The sequence below is a fragment of the Sminthopsis crassicaudata genome, chromosome 3, assembly GCF_048593235.1.
Source record: "Sminthopsis crassicaudata isolate SCR6 chromosome 3, ASM4859323v1, whole genome shotgun sequence".
Lineage (NCBI taxonomy): Eukaryota > Metazoa > Chordata > Mammalia > Dasyuromorphia > Dasyuridae > Sminthopsis > Sminthopsis crassicaudata.
Genome location: NC_133619.1, coordinates 620,784,311 through 620,802,758, shown reverse-complemented (window position 1 = coordinate 620,802,758; position 18,448 = coordinate 620,784,311). Strand labels below are relative to the sequence as shown.

The following is an 18,448-nucleotide window of genomic DNA, read 5'->3' as shown; positions in this document are numbered from 1 at the left end:
TGGCCATTGGTGAGCCAAGGTCCCCAGTACCTGGGCGACAGACTGACTAAACCGTAGGCCTAAAGGTCACCAGGGTGAAGAAAAGGTTCGGGGAGCCCAAGAACGAGCAAGGAACGTGTCCCGGGGTCAGGACCCCTCGTGGTGGGCGCTCACTTCTCACCGGGTCCATCTCCGGACTCCCATGGCTCCTATGGGCCCAGCCCGGCTGCCCCTTCACCAAGAGCCTCTGGGGGCCGGCAAGCTTGGCAGGGAAGACCCAGGGCCCTGTGGCGGGGCAGGTGGAAGGGGGCCGTCTCCCTCACGCTGCCCAGCATCTCTGAGACGCTGAGGAATGTCAGGGAGGGAGCCTCCGGACGGCCACGCTGGGCCAGAGAGAGCCCCAAGCCCGGTCTGGTTGATCACTGACCTCCCTGGATCCTGCCCATCCGAGGGGCCCAGGGCACTGCTGGCAGAAAGTGCCAGGGAAGAGTCAGGGAGGGGGCTGGGAGGCTTGGGGGAAGCTCATCTCAGAGCCCTGGGGATGGGAGGTTGGGTCGTGGACCCAGTCTGTCCTGATCACTTCTCAGGCCCCAGTCCTGCGGGCACAGTCCAGCTTGGAGGAGGGGCTGGCCCCCTCTGCCCTACAAGACCCTGAGCCCCATTTCCATCCCCTAGCTCTTACTAGTCCTGCAGCCCCCCCAACCAACCCCAAGTGGGCAGTAGGTTTGGGGGCCTCAGCACGGGCATGTGTGGGTGAAGGAGCTTACTTGACGGTGGAGACGGTCCCGGTGGTGATGGAATCCGTTTTGGAGAAGGTCGACTTCAGGTACTCGGGGGTGTTGAAAGGAAGGGATACGGGGGGTTCGGGCCCCACCCCGGGGGCGGCGCTGGGGGCGCTGGCGAGGGGCGCGGGGGCCAGGCTGGGGGCGGGGGGCGCCTTGACAGGTGCCAGCTTCTGGATGTTGCGCACGTCGTACTTGGAGGGGCGGCCCACCTTGCCGGTCTTGAAGGCGATGGCGCCCCCCATGTCCGGGCTCCCCTCCCCCGGCTTGAAGAGGTGGAGGTACTTGACGTTCTCCAGGTCGTACTTGGAGGGCTTCTTGTAGGTGTTGCCATTCTGGGGCCGCAGGCTCTCGCTGGTCTTGAGCTTCTGGATGAAGAAGTCGTACTTGGAGGCGCGGGCCACGAGCCCCTGCATCTGGGGGCCGCCGTGGGAGGGCAGCGGCAGGATGGTGGCCTTGGTCTCCAGGTGGGCTGTGTTGCTGGGCAGCCGCAGGCCCGCCATGGGCCCCGCCTCCTTCGCCGGCCTGTCCTCGGCCTTGGCGCCGTGCACGGGCCACGGCAGCTGCTCGCCCGCCTTGAGCTTGCGGATGTACTCCTCGTACTTGGAGAAGCGCGGCCGCTTGCTGTCATCGGCGGCCGGAGCCGGGGGGGCCTCGGGGGCCGCGCTGGCGTGGAGCTTCTCGAAGCTGACCTTGCGGGCCAGCTCGTCCCGCACGTTCTGGTCGTCGTAGCCGAACATGCCCAGGAACTCGTTCATGGTGGTGGCCGCGTAGTCCCGCAGGGAGGAGGCTTCTCCTGGGGGGACAGAGGCGGGTCACGGGCTGGACGGCCCCCCCACCCTCCTCCCAGGGGGGCCGAGGGGACATGATCTACGGACATTTGGCTCACTTGTTAGGTTTTACGACTCTTAAATTAATTTGTTTAAAAAAAAAGTAATTAATACTGGGGTAAAATAAAACGAGTTCATCAATGCCAGGAAAATCAATTTCCTAAATGTTCTGGCCGATGGCTTTTCAGTACATTAAACAAAGTTTCATAAATGTCTCTGTGCTCTTGCCTCGGCCTAATATGAAGGAAAAGCGATTTTACTGGAAGTGAGGCCGGCGGAAACCCACCTCCCGGGCCTTCTGGGAGCGTGGGGGCGCGTGGGAAAATGGGTCAGGGACGGATGGCCAGCAGCCGGGAATCCGAGCCCCGGGCCCGAGGGGACCCCCGCCCTCATCTCCTGGAGGCCCAGGGCGGGGGGCATTCGCCTCTGGTGCACCCCACTAAAGACTGGCAGAATCCAAGCCTGGGCAGGCTCCTTCACAACCCAGCAGAGAACCCAGGCTAGGCTCACTTTGGGGGTTTTCCCCTTTTTGTTCTGATTTTTCTCTCCTAATATGATTCATAAAGAAATATGGGTTTAAAAATTAAGTACTATATTGTATTTAACTTATACTTTAACATATTTAACATGTATTGGTCAACCTGCCATTGGGGGAAGGGATGGGGGGACAGAGGGGAAAAATTGGAACAAAAGGTTTTGCAATTGTCAATGCTGAAAAATTACCCATGCAAATATCTGGTAAATAAAAAGCTATAATTAAAAAAATAAAAAAATCAATGTACGTGTATAACCAGGGAAAAATAAAACAAAAAATAAAATTAATAATAATAAAAAAAGATCCATTAGAGAAGACCCAGGAGAGGGTGGAGGAGGAGACCAGAAAATACTAAGACCAAAGGTCCAGAAGGCAGAGGATGGGGAGGGTCATTCCCCATCTGGGGGGGGTTATATTCTACTGGGGGGAGGGAGAAGCCAGGAACAGTGTGTACACAGATAAGAAAGTAAAAAAAATGTGTGCACACTGACTTCCAGGGAGGAGAAGGAGGAGCATTTGCAGCTGGGAGAGGGCACCAAGCAATCCTTTCAAGGCTTCCCATGTTCCCTGGCCCTATTGATTTAGAGCTGGAAAGTCCCTGAGCCCTTCTGGGTCTCAGTTTCTTCATCTATAAAATATGATTTTTAAAGTTCCTCCCTTCTTTCTCCCGGTCTCTCTCTCTCTTACTTTCTCTTCATTCTCTCTCTTTCTCATTCTCTTGCTCTCTCAGTCTTTCCCTGTCTCTCTCTTTCTCTCTCTCATTCTCCTTTACTTTTCTCTCTCTCATTCTCTTATTTTCTTTCATTCTCTCTCTTCTCCCTCTCATTCTCTTTCTCAATATTTCCCTCTGTCTCTCACCCTCTTATTTTCTTTCTTATTCTCATTTTCTCTTTCTCATTCTTGTTATATCTCTCACTCTCTCTTATTTTCTTTCTTATTCTCTCTCTCATTTTCTCTCATTCTCCCTTATTTTCTCTTTCTCTCTCTTGATATATCTCTCATTTTCTCTTATTTTCTTTCATTCTCTCTCTTCTCCCTCATTCTCTTCCCCAGTCTTTCCCTCTGTCTCTCACTCTCTCTTATTTTCTTTCTTATTCTCTCTCTCATTTTCTCTCATTCTCCCTTATTTTCTCTTTCTCTCTCTTGATATATCTCTCATTTTCTTATTTTCTTTCTTATTCTCTCTCATTTTCTCTCATTCTCCCTTATTTTCTCTTTCTCTCATTCTCTTGTTATATCTTTCATTTTCTCTTATTTTCTTTCTTATTCTCTCTCTTCTCCCTCTCATTCTCTTCCCCAGTCTTTCCCTCTGTCTCTTACTCTCTCTTATTTTCTTTCTTATTCTCTCTCATTTTCTCTCATTCTCCCTTATTTTCTCTTTCTCTCATTCTCTTGTTATATCTTTCATTTTCTCTTATTTTCTTTCATTCTCTCTCTTCTCCCTCATTCTCTTCCCCAGTCTTTCCCTCTGTCTCTTACTCTCTCTTATTTTCTTTCTTATTCTCTCTCATTTTCTCTTTCTCTCATTCTTGTTATATATCTCATTTTCTCTTATTTTCTTTCTCATTCTCTCCCATTCTCCCTTATTTTCTCTTTCTCTCATTCTCTCTCTCATTCTCATTCTCTCTCTCTCTCTCATTTTCTATGTCTCTGTCTCTCTCTCTCCCTCTATCTCTTCCTCCTTTCCCTCTCTCTTTCTGTTTCTCCCAGGACCAGAGATTTAGAGTTGGAGGAAATCTTAGGGATCATTTCATTTCACGTATGAAGAAACTGGGATCCCTAGAGAGGTGGTGACCTGCTTAACCAAGGTGGTCCACTGTGGAGCTGAGATTTGAATCCAGTTCAGAGCATCTACAATAAGCACTTACTTATTGTAAGTATTACTATTATTATTAGTCAGATTATTAGTCAGGCACTGGGCTAAGCAAATTCATTGCAGCTTTCTCTACTGTTCTACAAAGATCCTTAGAACCAGGACCATGGATTTGGGGCTGGAAGGGCTGGAATCCAGTTGTCTCAGACAAGGAGACTGAGGCACAGAGATCCAAACACCTGTGCTTACAGCTCTCTGGGGAGTAAGTGACCCAAGTCCCGAAGACCCATTTTCCTTTGTCCTTCTCTGCTTTTCCTTTTCCTCTCCTCACAAGGGGTCCCACCTCTCTCCCACATAATGACTTCTCCTTATCTCTCTGCGCCCCTGTAGAAACGGCCCCAGTCCAGCAGGAGCCTGGGCAGGGGGCTCTGTGGCTTGGGGACCCGGGCCGGCCCAGGGCCTGGCAGTCTGGCTGCGGTCTCTGTGTCCTCCCTAGGCTGCTTTGCTGGTCACTGTGAAGGGAGGAGGGGAGAGGGAGAAGTGGAGCTTCAAAGGGAGCTGGAGGTCACCCAATAACAGAGCAAAGGAGGAAATACAGATTGGTCTGACGTGCCAGCTCAGATTCATTTAAGCTTCAATCTGACACGGAGGCCCTCCTCCCCTCTTGTGCCCGCAATGGCCTCCTCCCTCCCGCCAAGCAAAGATTTACTGTGTGCAGGAGTCCTTCAAACCTCCCTCCTCATCGCCTCCAATCACTCACTGCAACTCTCCTGGGCGGGTGCTACAGGGGCTCGGGCTGGGGATGGAAGCCGGCTCACGGGGGCTCCGATGGCTTCCCGGCAGCTCCCCTCCTCTCTGAGAGCGAGGGCCAAGCCCCGTGGAAAAGAGGGAGCCCAGACTGGCAGGGGCCTGGAGCGGGCACGTGCGTACAATCACACACTCACAATCACACACACACACTCACACTCACACAGTCTGGCAGAGACACAAACATGGCCCCACAACTTCCCAGGTAGGGGATGGGCGACTCTCCCTCCTGGGACAGGAGGCCCACATTTACAGGCGCCCTGTGGCCCTTGGGAGTCTGCAATTCTCCTCTGTTTTATGGGCAAATTCATCCCATTCACATTCAGAGTTTGGGTGGGGGTTGGTTTGTGTAATCAGGCACAGACACGCCAGGGTGAGGAAGGGAGCATTGCTGGTGAAGGGGCCGAATGTTCGTAGAATTGCAGAATCTGCAGCAAGAGGGACCGCGTGCCTCTGGTCTACCTGCACAGGTCCTTCCTATCCTGAGCCAGAGCAGAGGGAGAGGCAAAGAGAGGAAGGAAAGGGAAAGGGAGGAGGGGAGAAGCTTGGGATCTTCTGCAGGAGACCTCAGGGGGTTTCTGTTCCAGGAACGTTCTGCTTTGGGGGTGCACGGAAGGGCTGGTGGACAAAGCAATGACCCCACGTGGTTGTCCCGGGTCACAAGGCTCTCTGAATTCCCCAGAGTCCTGGGCTATCCTCTCACTAACTCCCCGGGTGACAGCAAGGTGAGACCCGGCCCTTTGGGGAACAGAGAATAAAGGCAACTGGGAAAGGAGGCTCCTCCCTGGGCATTGCCCTCTGGGCACTGGGGGCAGCATCAGCACTGCAGGGAGGAGCAGTGGTCACCCTTTCCGTGGCCAACACCCAGATGGAGCAGGCCCTGGAGGTGGGCAGTGCCAGGCCCTGGTGGCTGCTGGCGGAGAGCACGGGAGAGGGCTTTGGCCCCAGCACATGTGGCTCAGGGACCAGGGGAAACGGACTAAAAATAGCTGGAGGCAGCGCACTATATATGGCAGGAAAGCACCAAGTCTTCCCTGGGCAGCTCGGAGGGGGCAGGGGCCAGGGGCCTCAGGGCGAAAGCCCAGACCCTGAGCTTGGGGAGCCCCGGGAAGGCAGACTGGGAGGGCTGGCCTGGCCTGGGGGGGGAGGAGAACCAGGGCCACACTGCGCTGCTGTCCCAAAGGGTGGGCAGGGGTGGGGGGCTGGCTCCAGAACAAAATCACCCCATGAGTGAATTAAGAAGGGAAGGACTCCCCGGTCAGCCTTGGTCTCCAACCTCCAGGCCGACCCCCTGCTGCCCCCCCAGGCCAGGCCGACCCCCTGCCGTGCCCCCTTCTGTGCGGTCAGGGGGAGGCCTCCTCAGTGGCGGGGGAGGGGGGCAGCACAGATGGGGGACTTCCGGGCCGATGGCCCCTTCCTCGTTCACCCCACCCCCCAGCCCTGGTGCAATCACCTTGTGTCTGAATGTGGCAAGGGCTTTTCCTATCAGAGGAAACTGAAGGTCACACTTTTCCTCATTGATCTTGCAATGTTTGTTAATTACTCTGTCACTGATGTGGCGAAGGATAATTAAACAGCTCTGTTTATATCTTATATGCATAATTATGTGGCTGCCTGGGCTCCCCGCACAGGGAGGAAGATGCGCCCCTCACTGCAGGGGGGGGTGCTGGAAATGGGGCTGGGGGAGGGGCAGGGAGGGCCGCTCTCTCCTCCTGAGCCACCCCAGGGCTGGGGGAGGGAGGAAGGGAGGGCATGGGGCAGATCCCCGCCGGAGATTCCGTCCCACAGGGAGATCACCCCCAAACTCTGCGGGGCTCCGACAATCCACCGGCACTGGGAGCTCTGACCCCCTGCTTCTCCACCCCTTCCCTTTCTTCTCCTACCCCCACGGGGATCAGCAGAGCAGGCCCCCCAGAATGCCCACCCTGGGACGCCCTAAGGAAGGGAGAGGAGAGCCAGATTACAGCAACAGAGCTGGAAGCCACCTGGGAAACTGTCCAATTCCCTCACCGAGCAGGTGAAGAAACTGAGGCTCAATGAGGTTAGAGACCAAGTGTCGTGGGAGGATTTGAATCCAGGTCTTCTGACTTCCCACTGTATGGAAAGGCCTTCTAGCTAGTGGGAAGAAATGGGACTGGGGAGGGGGGAGTCCCAGGAGAGATCTGGGAAGGAGAGAAGCCAGAGTGCAATTTAGATAGAAGGAGGCAGGAGGCCAGGGGAGAAGCTGGAGGGGAGGGAGGGACAGGCCAATGGTCTCTCCTCAGGGAAGACCTTGGCAGGGGCAGAGGGGGATTAGCCTTAATCTGCTTGGCCCCAGAGGCCAGAGCTAAAAGTCACACCGAGGCAGGTTTCAAACTGAGCTAAGGAGACAGCTTTCTAATATTTCCAGCGGGCTCCGGGGGGAAGAGGCTCTCCCGGAGGCTTCTGGGAGCCAGGATGAGCATTTATTCAAAATGCTCCAGGAGGGGAGCTTGCTCAGGTGGAGGTGAATGCATTCATTCATTCATTCCTTCATGTTGCAGGAGGTCCCTTCCAGCTCTAAGACTCACTAACTCACTCATTCATTCATTCATTCATGTTGCAGGCAGTCCCTTCCAACTCTGAAGAGAAGATTCACTCATTCATTCATTCATGTTACAAGAGGTCCCTTCCAGCTCTAAGAGAAGACTCACTCACTCACTCATTCATTCATTCATATTGCAGGAGATCCCTCCCAGCTCTAAGACTCACTAACTCACTCACTCATTCATTCATTCATTCATTCATTCATTCATTCATTCATTCATGTTGCAGGCAGTCTCTTCCAACTCTTAAGAGAAGATTCACCCATTCATTCATTCATGTTGCAAGAGGTCCCTTCCAGCTCTAATAGAAAACTCACTCACTCACTCCTTCATTCATTCATGTTGCAGGCAGTACTTTCCAACTCTAAGAGAAAGCTCATTCATTCATTCATTCATTCATTCATTCATTCACATTGCAGGCAGAACCTTCCAATTCTAAGAAGACTCTACAAGATGTCAGAAGATGTGGAGAGACCCAAAGCACTCTCAGGATTATTCCAAGAGAAAATCAAAGACATCAATAGGGAGAAAGCTGACTTGTCTTCCTGCTGCCTCTGTCTACACATTCTCAGCACGCTCTTGGGAAACACACACCAGTGCATATGCCCGCCAGCCAGGCCCACTCACAGCCACACTCGCATATGGCTGCCTTCCTGATCAGTCTCCTAGGCCCCCGTCCCAGAGCCCACTTCCTCGGCTCCAACCCCAGCCTGAGGGCTGCTCAACTGGGTCTGCTAGGAACCTGGAGATTGAGGGAGGGCTGGCCCACACCGGGCCTTCCCTTGGGCTACTCCCCACAGCACCACCAGTGCCCCTGGCTACTTCCCTTCTTGAGAAAGGCCTGGCACAGGAAAACGCTCTGCTGCCACCCTACAAGCCAGCTCTTGCTGGTCTCAGTCTGAGTGGAACACCTAAACACCCCTTTCTGAAAGCCCTCTTTCTTTACTCCCTTCCTCCTTCTTTTCCTCCTTTTCTTCCTCACTCCCTCCTTTCTTTTCTCCTTCCTTCCTTCCTTCCTTCCTCCCTCTCTTCTTTCTTCTTTCCTTCCTTTCTTCCTCTTTTTCTTCCCTCTTCCCTTATTTCCCCTTTTCTTCCTTCCCCCCCTTTCTTATTCCTTTCCTTCCTCCTCTTTCCCTCTTCCCTCTTTCTATTCCCTTCTCTTATTCTCCCTGTCTCCTTGTCACTTCCAAGACCAAATATAAAAATGCCTTTTTTCTCTCTCAGTCTTCTTCCACTTTCCCCATTCTGGTTCCCTATGCACTGTACAGTGCAGTGACACTGGCCTCCTACCTGTTTTTGCACCCATTTCTCCATCTCCTGTCTGCCAGCATTATCCCACTCTGTTCTTCTGTCCTAGAAGGTCCATTCTGTTCTCCCGACCTAGAATGTCCACTTCACTCTCCTGTCTTAGAATGTCCACAAGGCTCTCCTGTCTTAGAATGTCAATACTGTTCTTCCTGCCTAGAATGTCCACCCCGCTCTTCTGTCCTAGAATCTCTACACTGCTCTCCTGGCTTAGAATGTCCACTTCACTTTCCTGTCTTAGAATGTCCACACCACTCTCCCGTCCTAGAATGTCCACACTGCTCTCTGGCCTAGAATGTCCACACTGCGCTCTCAGCCTAGAATGTCCACTCTGTTCTCCCAGCCTAGAATGTCCACCCCGCTCTTCTGTCCTAGAATCTCTACACTGCTCTCCCAGCCTAGAAGGTCCATACCACTCTCCCGTCCTAGAATGTCCACCCTGATCTTCTGTCCTAGAAGGTCCACTCTATTCTCCCAACCTAGAATGTCCACTTCACTCTCCTGTCTTAGAATGTTCACAAGGCTCTCCTGTCCTAGAATGTCAATACTGTTCTCCCTGCCTAGAATGTCCACCCTGCTCTTCTGTCCTAGAATCTCTACACTGCTCTCCTGGCTTAGAATGTCCATACCGCTCTCCCGGTCTAGAATGTCCATACCGCTCTCCCGTCCTAGAATGTCTACACTGCTCTCTGGCCTAGAATGTCCACACTGCGCTCTCGGCCTAGAATGCCCACCCTGCTCTCCTGTCTCAGAGTGGGTGCTTCTTAAGTCTGGTTTCCTCACTGATTCCCAGTTTCCAATGAAGCAAAGCTTGCTGGATTTGGGTGAGGGGCTCTGCCACTGACTGCCTACAGGAGCCTGTGGGGTCCTCCTTCCCTGCCCATCCCATTAGGGTTAGGCCTGGTAGATGGGGTCTCAGTCTCCCCCCACCCTTCTGCAGGGCCTGGGTCTTTCTCTGGGTGATTCTTTCCTGGCTCAGCCATCCCCAGGGAATGGCACCTGGGGGGCAGCAGGAGGTGCCAGAAGGAGCGCAGCCTTACCTGAAGCCTGCTTAGCTGGGTGCCCGCCCTCCTCCTTGGGAGCTGTCCCATCCGAGTCCCGTTCTTCCAGGAAGTTGGTGCTCTGGGAAGTGGGCCCCCGAGCTTCCTCCCCGTGGTCCTCCTCATCGCTGCATCCCTGTGGCTGCACCATGTAGACCCCCTCCGGGGGCAGCTCCAGACCCTCGCGGACACTGCGCCCCAGGACTGGGGCCGGGGCTGGCTCCTCACTGTACTCTCCATTGACCCACTTTTCTATCACGGCCCGCCTCCTGTCTTCCTCGCTCCGTGGCGTCTGGGTGACCTTGGCCTCTGACCCACTGCCTTGCTCCTTCTCCCGGGGCCGTAGGGGGTTGCCCTGGCCGCCTTCTGGCCGGACCCCTGGATCAGTTCCCTGTTCTACCACCACCTGGCGGCTCAGCTTGGCACAGATGGCATTGAGCTTCAGGCCGCCTTTGCGCTTGGTCGCCATCGCGGGTTTTCCTGAGGGGGGGTCAGGGCAGAGAGCGCCTTCGGCTAAGGGACAGAAAAAGAGACAGATGGTCAGGCAGGCACTGAGACCGAGCATCTCCTTCCCTTGATCAGGCATTTATAAAATGACTTAATCTCTATGATGTGTTGAGATATAGACAAAATAAAACCCTTCTTGTCCCTGAGAAGCTTCCACATGGGATCTCTGTAGTGTTGCCAGCAATAGGATGCAGTGGATACAATTTGTAATTAAGAGTCAGAACTCCAGTGTCTCAATCAGCGCTGCCCTTTGCTGCCTTCAAATCAGTTCAGCAGCAACAATCGCGGCTGGCATTTATATAGCACCTACTGTATGCTAAGCAAAACTGTGCTAAGTGCTTTATAAGTACTATAACTCCCAACAACCAAATACTATTATTATCCCCATTTTACAGATGAGGAAACTGAACAATCAGAGGTTAAGTGGCTTGGCCAGAGCCACACGGCTAGTGTCCAAGTCTATTTTTGAGCTCCAGGGAAGGGAGAGAGGAAGGAAAGAAAAGGAGGGAGGAGAAAGGGAGAGAGGGAGGAAGGAAAAAAAAGGAAGGAAAGAGAGGGGGGGGAAGAAAGGAAGGGAGGGAGGGAGGATGGAGTAAAGAAAGGAGGAAGGAAGGGAGGAAGTAAAGGGAAGGAAGGAGAAGAGGGAGGGAGGACTCAGTTCCTTCAGCCTCCAGATCACTCATCCCATGGCAGGGCAGGCAGGGAGAGGGGGCACAAAGCAGCAAGTGCCAGACCCAGGGGTCTTCTTTGCAGCCCAATGGCCGGACTCTGGTCCTCCCTGGGCCTGCCCCACATTCTCTCAGAGAAGCTGCCCTGGTCTCAGGGGGATCCCTTTGGCTTATTTCCCATAGGGACCCCCTCCCCAGACCCAGCTCCTGCCCAGCCTTCTCTTCTCCATATCCCTAAGTACAGAGTGTCCTCAAGTCCTGGTGAAGCAAAGAAAATGGCGCACGTGGAGTCGGAGGAACCAGATTCACGCATCCATCTCATGCACCCCTCCTTCAGTTCCTCCGTCCCCCCCAGGAGCCGCATCTGCAGGAGGAGACGCTCAATGCTGGTGAGACCTTGGCCGAGTTCCCCAGCCCCGTCTGTTGGGTGAAGGGGCTCGGCCCGGAGGCCAGCCGCCACTGTCTGCCCACCTCAGCCCTTCTCTGCAAACGAGGGAATCGGGTCATCAATGAGTCACTCACTCAGCATTCCAAGCTCTGTACTGGGGGCTAGGGACGCAGGGACGCAAAAGGGGAAAAGGACCCTCCCTGCTATCTCAGGTCCTTCTGGCTCCGACATCTCCTCCGTGCCGGGCTCCCAGGCTCTCTCACTCCATCTCTCGTTTCCCCCTCTACTCCCCATCACTCTTCAAAGACCTGCTTCCTTCTCAGTTTCTCCATCCACTTCCTTGAATCTGGGGTCAGGGGACCTCGGGTTCAGACAGAGTCTTGGCTACTCGAAACCTCCATGAGCAACCTCCTCACCCGGAGAAGAAGAGGCTTGACTGGCAGGCCTCAGAGGGTCTCAGGACCCTGGGCTTTCCATCCTTAGCAGCCCCACTGCCCCCCACTCTGCACCTCTATCCTGGGCTAGGGAGCATCTCCCTAGTGCCTGAACCCCTGCTGCTCCCTCAGCACTCTGCCTGCTTCCTAGAACCCATGGGGTTTGAAATAGGAGGGGGAGGCTCCTGGGAGCTGCTTCTAGCTTCTCCTAGCTTCTCCTGCATTTCTTAGGCCCTGCTTTTCACCATCTCTCACCTCCATGCTTTTGCATAGGCTGTACCCCTTCCATCTCCAGGCCCTCATCTCTCACTTCCACCCTAGAATCCCTAGCTTCCTTCTTGGCTCAGTTCGGGTGCTGTCCCTTAATTCTCCTTTTAGCTGAATTATCTCCCTCAAATAATTTTCTATTAATCTGTCAGTTTACATGTTGTGCCCCACCATTAAAATGTAGACTTCATGACACTTAATACTTCCTGGCTGTGTGACCCTGGGTGAGTCACTTAATCCAAATTGCCTCAGCAAAACAAACAAACAAATAGATAAATAAATAAATAAAACAACAACAACAAAAAAAATCTAGGCTTCTTGAGGCGGTAGCTGGGTTGCAGACTTGAAGGTAGAAGGGGTCAACTAGTTCCCACCCCCCATTTTACAGATGTGAAAACTGAGGCTCCAAAGTCACATAAATCTAGTCTATGTTCTAACTCTGAGTCTTGTCTCCAAATCCATCATTTTGTTGTTGTATCTTTAGCATCCAGCTCAGTGCTCTGAATACTACAAGTGTTTAATAAGTGCTCACTGTCGTAGCAGGAATTCAAAGATGCTATAGATCAGAATTTCCCTTGAAACATACAAGTGTAGAGTAACATTCAGTCATGAGCCTAAAAAGCTTGACCTGGTGGTGTGTTGGTTAATGTTTTACATCTAGCTTTCCAGGAAAAAAAATGGATAAAGGACACACTTATTAACATTTTCACTCTTTAAAATCTAGATAACCAACAAGGTAACAAAGCAAGCCCTGATGGACATTATTTGGAAGTTTCTAAGGTGTAAAATATGCTCATACTTCTGGCTCTTCCTGGCCACTCCAGCAAACCCAGTTCTGCCCCTCCATTTTCACAGCATATCAACATCTGCAAAAACCCACATGGACAAACACACAGACAAGGGGACACTCATACCTGTATATGCCATAGAGGCCCACAAACTCTGTTCGTTCATCCACTTAGTTCATTAATGAAACTTTACTTTGAGGTTTCTTCACACAGGCCCCTAGAGGGGCATCAGTATTACTCTATTTCACAGATGTGGAAACTGAGGCAAGGTCACAACCAATTAATGTGGCAGACTAAGCTCGGATAAAGTTGGGAGGAAGGTGAATTTTCTCATCTTTGGGGACACACAGAAGATGGCAAAATATTGTTCCCTCCATTCTTTGAAGAGGTGGGGGGAGAGCGGTGTGATACGCTACATACACTGCCACACTGGACTGATGCTTCGGTTCATTTGGCCAAGCTTTCCCTCTCCCAGGTTCCCTCCTTTTCCTGTTATCGGGATTAACTCACTGGATAAGGAAATGGAGAGGGATATGAACATATATCTATATCTACAAAGACAGGGGTAGATGGAGAGGATATATGGAAATATATCTATATAAAGAGGGGAATGTATGGAGAGGATATAGACACACCTACATCTTTAAACGTAGAGGATATATGGAAATATATATGGATATATATTTATATAAAGATAGGGGATATATATATATATAGAGAGAGAGAGAGATGGATATTTATATAAAGGGAGAGGATATATGGAGAAGATAAATATACACCTATATCTGTAAAGATAGGGGATATATGGAGAGGATACAGGGATATATATCTATAAAAAGAGGATATATAGAGAGGATATATGGATATTTAACTATATAAAGAGAGAACATATGGAGAGAATATATGGACATATATCTATATAAAGATAAGGGATATATATATATATATACACATATGGACATAGATTTATGTAAAGATAGGGGATAAATATATATATACACATATGGACATATATTTATATAAAGAGAAGGGATATATGGAGAAGATAAATATACATCTATATAAGTGTAAAGAGAGGGGATATATGGGGAGGATATGTGGACATATATTTATATATAGAGAGAGGATATATGGACATATATCTATAAAAAGATAGGGGATATATATATGGACATATATTTATATAAAGAGAGGGGATATATGGACATATGTCTATATAAAGATAAGGGGGATATATATAAAGAGAGAGGATATATGGAGAGTATATATGGATATATGTTTATATAAAGATAGGGGATATATATATATATATGGACATATATTTATATAAAGAGAGAGGATATATGGACATATGTCTATATAAAGATAAGGGATATATATATATATATATATATATATATATATATATATATATATATATATATATAGAGAGAGAGAGAGAGAGAGAGAGAGAGAGAGAGAGAGAGAGAGAGAGAGAGAGGATATATGGAGAGTATATATGGATATATGTTTATATAAAGATAGGGGATATATATATGGACATATATTTATATAAAGAGAGGGGATATATGGACATATGTCTATATAAAGATAAGGGATATATATATATATATAAAGAGAGAGGATATATGGAGAGTATATATGGATATATGTTTATATAAAGATAGGGCATATATATAGAGAGAGGATGTATGGAGATATACCTATATCTGTAAAGATGTCTCTCTATCTCTAGATATGCAGTTATCTAAAGAGAGATATATGTGGATTTACCTCTGTCTATAGACATATGGATATATGTGTGGATATAGATCTGTATAGAGAGAAATGTGTGTATACAGAGAAACATGGCTATATCCTTCTATACACATATAAGTGAAATTGATTAAAACAAAATATATCAATTAAAAACCATTAAAAAAAATTGTGTCTGAGCTAGGGTTCAAATTCAGTTCATAGAAGTAGTAGGCAGAAAATGTAGTTAAAGGTTCTGGGTTCAAGTCCTCCTTGCTACCTCTGGGATTGTGGGGAAGCCCTTAACTTTCCAGGGCCTCCGCTTCCCCTTCTGTAAGATGAGTCTTGGGCCCTTGGCCGGCTGTGGGACGTGGCCGGGAGACTTTGTACAGCCTCGAAGTCCAGCTCCCTCAGTTTTCAGAGAAGGGGAAAGTGAAGGATTTTGCCGAGACCCCTCAGGGCCTGGCACTGCCCGCTGCAGCTCACTGGTTTTGCACCCCAGCCCAGGGGTCCCATGCCCTGTATCCTGCCTGTGGGCGCATCCCCACCCCCGGCCTCCAGCCTCATTTCCAACCTGATCTAACGAGTGAGTGGATATCAGGCAGTGGAGGCTCAGCACCTCCCGCGGCCCACTTTTCTCGGGCATCTGGCTCCCCGTGACCCCGAGCCCTAAGAGCGCATGCCCTCGGAGCCCCTCCCCCTAGAGGGAGAAGGGGGTGGAGGTGGCAGCTCTATTTTTAACAGGAGGTGGGCAGCCAAGTGTACACAGCAGACGACAAATGACTCTATAAATATTTATCCAAAGGAAGAGGGGGACAGAAGCTCCCGGGCCTGCACTGGCTGTGGGGGGACACCGTCTCCCTCAGCCTCCACCCATCCTGAGGTCTGGGCCTCCACCTCCTCCCCACTTCTCCTCTCTTGCTTCCTCTCTCAGCCGGGTGATCCCCCCCACTTACTCTCCTCCCCCTCCTCCAAACCCTGCAGCCACCCCTCCACAGCTGGAATCCAGCTGTGTGCTCCAGGGGCCTCTGTGGCAAGGGATACCCCCCTCCCCAGTTCCGGCCCCTGGCCCTGCTCTTTTCCCAACTGCTCCCCCAAACACCTGCCCTCCAGCTGCTGCTCCGCCCCGGCCCACCTGCCTTCCAGATGTTGCCCTCCTCCTCCTGGCTCTAACCTCCATCATCTGTCCCCGGGGTGATGGGAAAGAGGGCAAGAGTGGGTGTGGGGAGGCTGAGAGAGAAGAGGCAGCCCAGTGCCGGCTTGGGGCTGTGAGTGGAGGGTCCCTACAGGCACCTGACCCCACAGAAGACCCCTTCTTTCCACAGGGGGCCTGTACTACTCCTGCTGTCCACTCATTCCGTTCCCACCACTGCTCTATGACTGGGACCCCAGGCTTCCCACTCCCATCTAGCCTCAGGCTCCTGCCCATGTAAACATCCCCCCGACTTCCCTCTCCCAAAGTAAACGACTGTGACCCGGCCTCAATGGGAGGAAGCCATCCGTCCCCGGGCCTGTCACCGGCGCTTTCATCTCCTTCCTGCCACCAGCTCTCCCGTAGCTCTATTTACACTGGACATTTCCTCTGGGAACTCTTCTGCCCAGGAGGCAGGGCGGTGGGTGGGGGGCAGCAGCAAGGTCAGAGAGACCCGCATTCTGGGATAGAAGCAAGGAGGACGTCACTGAACCCCCACTGACCAGACTGATACCTGCCCCTGATCCTTCCCAGCCAGTGGTCAGTCAAATCTGGGCCGTTAATTGATACTTCTCCCTGTCCCTCAATCCAGGAGCTCCCCAAGAGCCATTCAGCCAACTCCTTTTCAAGGTGAGGAAACTGAGACCCCGTGGAGATTAAATGACCCCCCTCCATACACACACCTGCAGACAAGGACACACTCAGGGAAGGAAGGAGTGGGAGAAAGGGAGAGAAGGAAAAATCCTAGAATTAGATCTGGAAGAAACCAAACCCCGCCCGATCTTTTGTACAAATGGGGAAACTGAGGAACATCGAAAACAGAATCTGAACTCAAGGTCCCTAAAGCTTGCAGTTAGGTTTGGAGCTAAGGGCAGAGGAGGAAGAGAAGAAGGGAAGATCCAATACTTCCAAATCCTTATGCGTCCACTTTAGGGATGAAGGACGAGATGGTGAAACGCCCAGTGTGAAACAGGCAGGAAGGCGTCGAGGGCCGAGCTCTCTGGGAGAAGGCTGGCAGCCCCTCAGGTCTCAGGAGATGCAACGTGAGCCCTAGCCGGGCCTGCATCTCACATGGCTGGAGGCGGGCAGGGGGTACAGAAAATCAATAGCAATTCCTCCAGAGTGCTGCCAAAGGGGAAGCTCCTGGGGGGGGCTCCCACGGGCAATGCTGAGCAACCCCTTTTTTCTGCGTGGGCCCCGGCTGGGTGAGGGGTCCCTTCTGAGCCTGGGATGCTGGGAATTACAATCCTTCCACAACCCAGCTGGGGGCAGGTCCCTACGTACTTGTCGGTCCACATGGGCGGAGGCGGCTTTCTTCTCTGCCCGCTGGCCCCTCCCTGGAGAATCCGTCCCTCCTCCTTCCCTCTGCAGCCTTTCCCTCACCCCCCACCACAGAGTCCCCTAAAGTGTTAACCACGATGGATAAACTGGCATAACAGATTGCTACAATAAATAATTTACTGATATTTATAAATATTCAAATCAGCCAGCTTCAGAAATTGAAAGGGGGGAGGGCCTCAGGAGAAGGCTGGGGAGGGGGGCTGTGGCATTAATTCCATGGATCCCTCCAAATTCAGTGGAGAAGCCACTCTTGCCAAACACTCGGGCAAGCTCTGTCCCAGCCGGGGCCCTGTGGCCAGGCACCTGGGCCCCCTGCCTCACATCCTGCATCCCCCCATGAGTTTATGTGCATGGGGAGGCCCGGTCCTGGTGCCCATCTCCACTACACACCTACTGCTGCCCACTTGAGCTTGGCTGGCAGTGTTTGGGGGCACCCGGAGAGGGCTGAATATATCGGCTCTCTCCCCTCAGGTTTCTCTAAGTTGCCCGGCCTCTTCTAACTGGGGAGGAGAGAGATGATGACCCAGGGAGAGGGGTCTCTGGGGGACAGTCAGGCCCGGCGTGTCCCCCTCCTCCCGCCCTCGTGAGTAATGTCGCTCCTGTGCCGGCCGGCTGTCAGCTACCAGGTCCACTGTGCTTTATGGGCTCGGCATGGCAGCTCTGAACTCCCTGGTAGGAAATAAAGTTCTCCCCGTGCGTCCCTTCTAAACATTTCACTCAGTGGAAATGGTGTTTAAGAAAAATGAGGACATATTTCTTCCTAAGGATGCCGGTTCCCCCTTTTGAGGTCTAAATTCTGCAGCGTATTAGGAGGTAGGGAGGCCTGGGGCTAAGCGCCGTAGTCCAAGCATGTGCGTGTGTGCACATGTGTGTTGTTCACTCACGCCAAGGCCACCATGGCTCCAAAGACACGATTCTGCCCTTAGGAGCACCGGGGCCAACTGTGCGCCATTGCCACGTCACCTCCGGCCTTACTTCCCCAGGACCACCTCTGTCCTTCCCCTGCGATGCGGGTCCTGGAAGCGTGCTGAGGACTTCCCACCTCACCCCTGCCCAGCCTGGCCACCACCTCCATCTCTGGTGGGCTTGCTCCGGTGGCCCCTCACCCTAACTCCATAGTGAGTGGGGACCCCCAAGACCGAGAAGGTGCCAACATCACTGACTAGCACGAAACTGCCAGGGCTGATGAGAGGAGGACCTCGCGGACCAGCCCATGGAGATCTTACATCTGGCTTGTCCAGGTGCCCAAGGCAGGGCCCTGAGGCCTGGGATCAGGGTTTTCTGCATCCTGGTACCTGCCCCTGAGGCAGAGCCAAGGGCTTTGGATGGACTGCCCAGCCCTCCCGGCCCTGGCAGCCCCCATCTCTGAGCAGCGGGGCACGGCTTGGGGGGAGGCCCGGCCCGCACCCTCCCCGCAGGTTTATTTATTTATTATGATTTTTTTAGTCCAGTTAAAAGGTTTACTATCCAGATG

General features: G+C 52.0%; 1 protein-coding gene across 1 annotated transcript in view; it reads right to left on the bottom strand.

Annotated features, from left to right (window-relative positions):
* CASZ1 (castor zinc finger 1) overlaps window positions 1–18,448 on the bottom strand; it is a 92,747-nt gene that overhangs the window by 38,340 nt on the left and 35,959 nt on the right. The window contains 2 exon segments of the mRNA XM_074306296.1: window positions 747–1,557; window positions 9,656–10,168. Of these exon segments, the coding sequence (XP_074162397.1) occupies window positions 747–1,557; window positions 9,656–10,168 (1,324 nt within the window).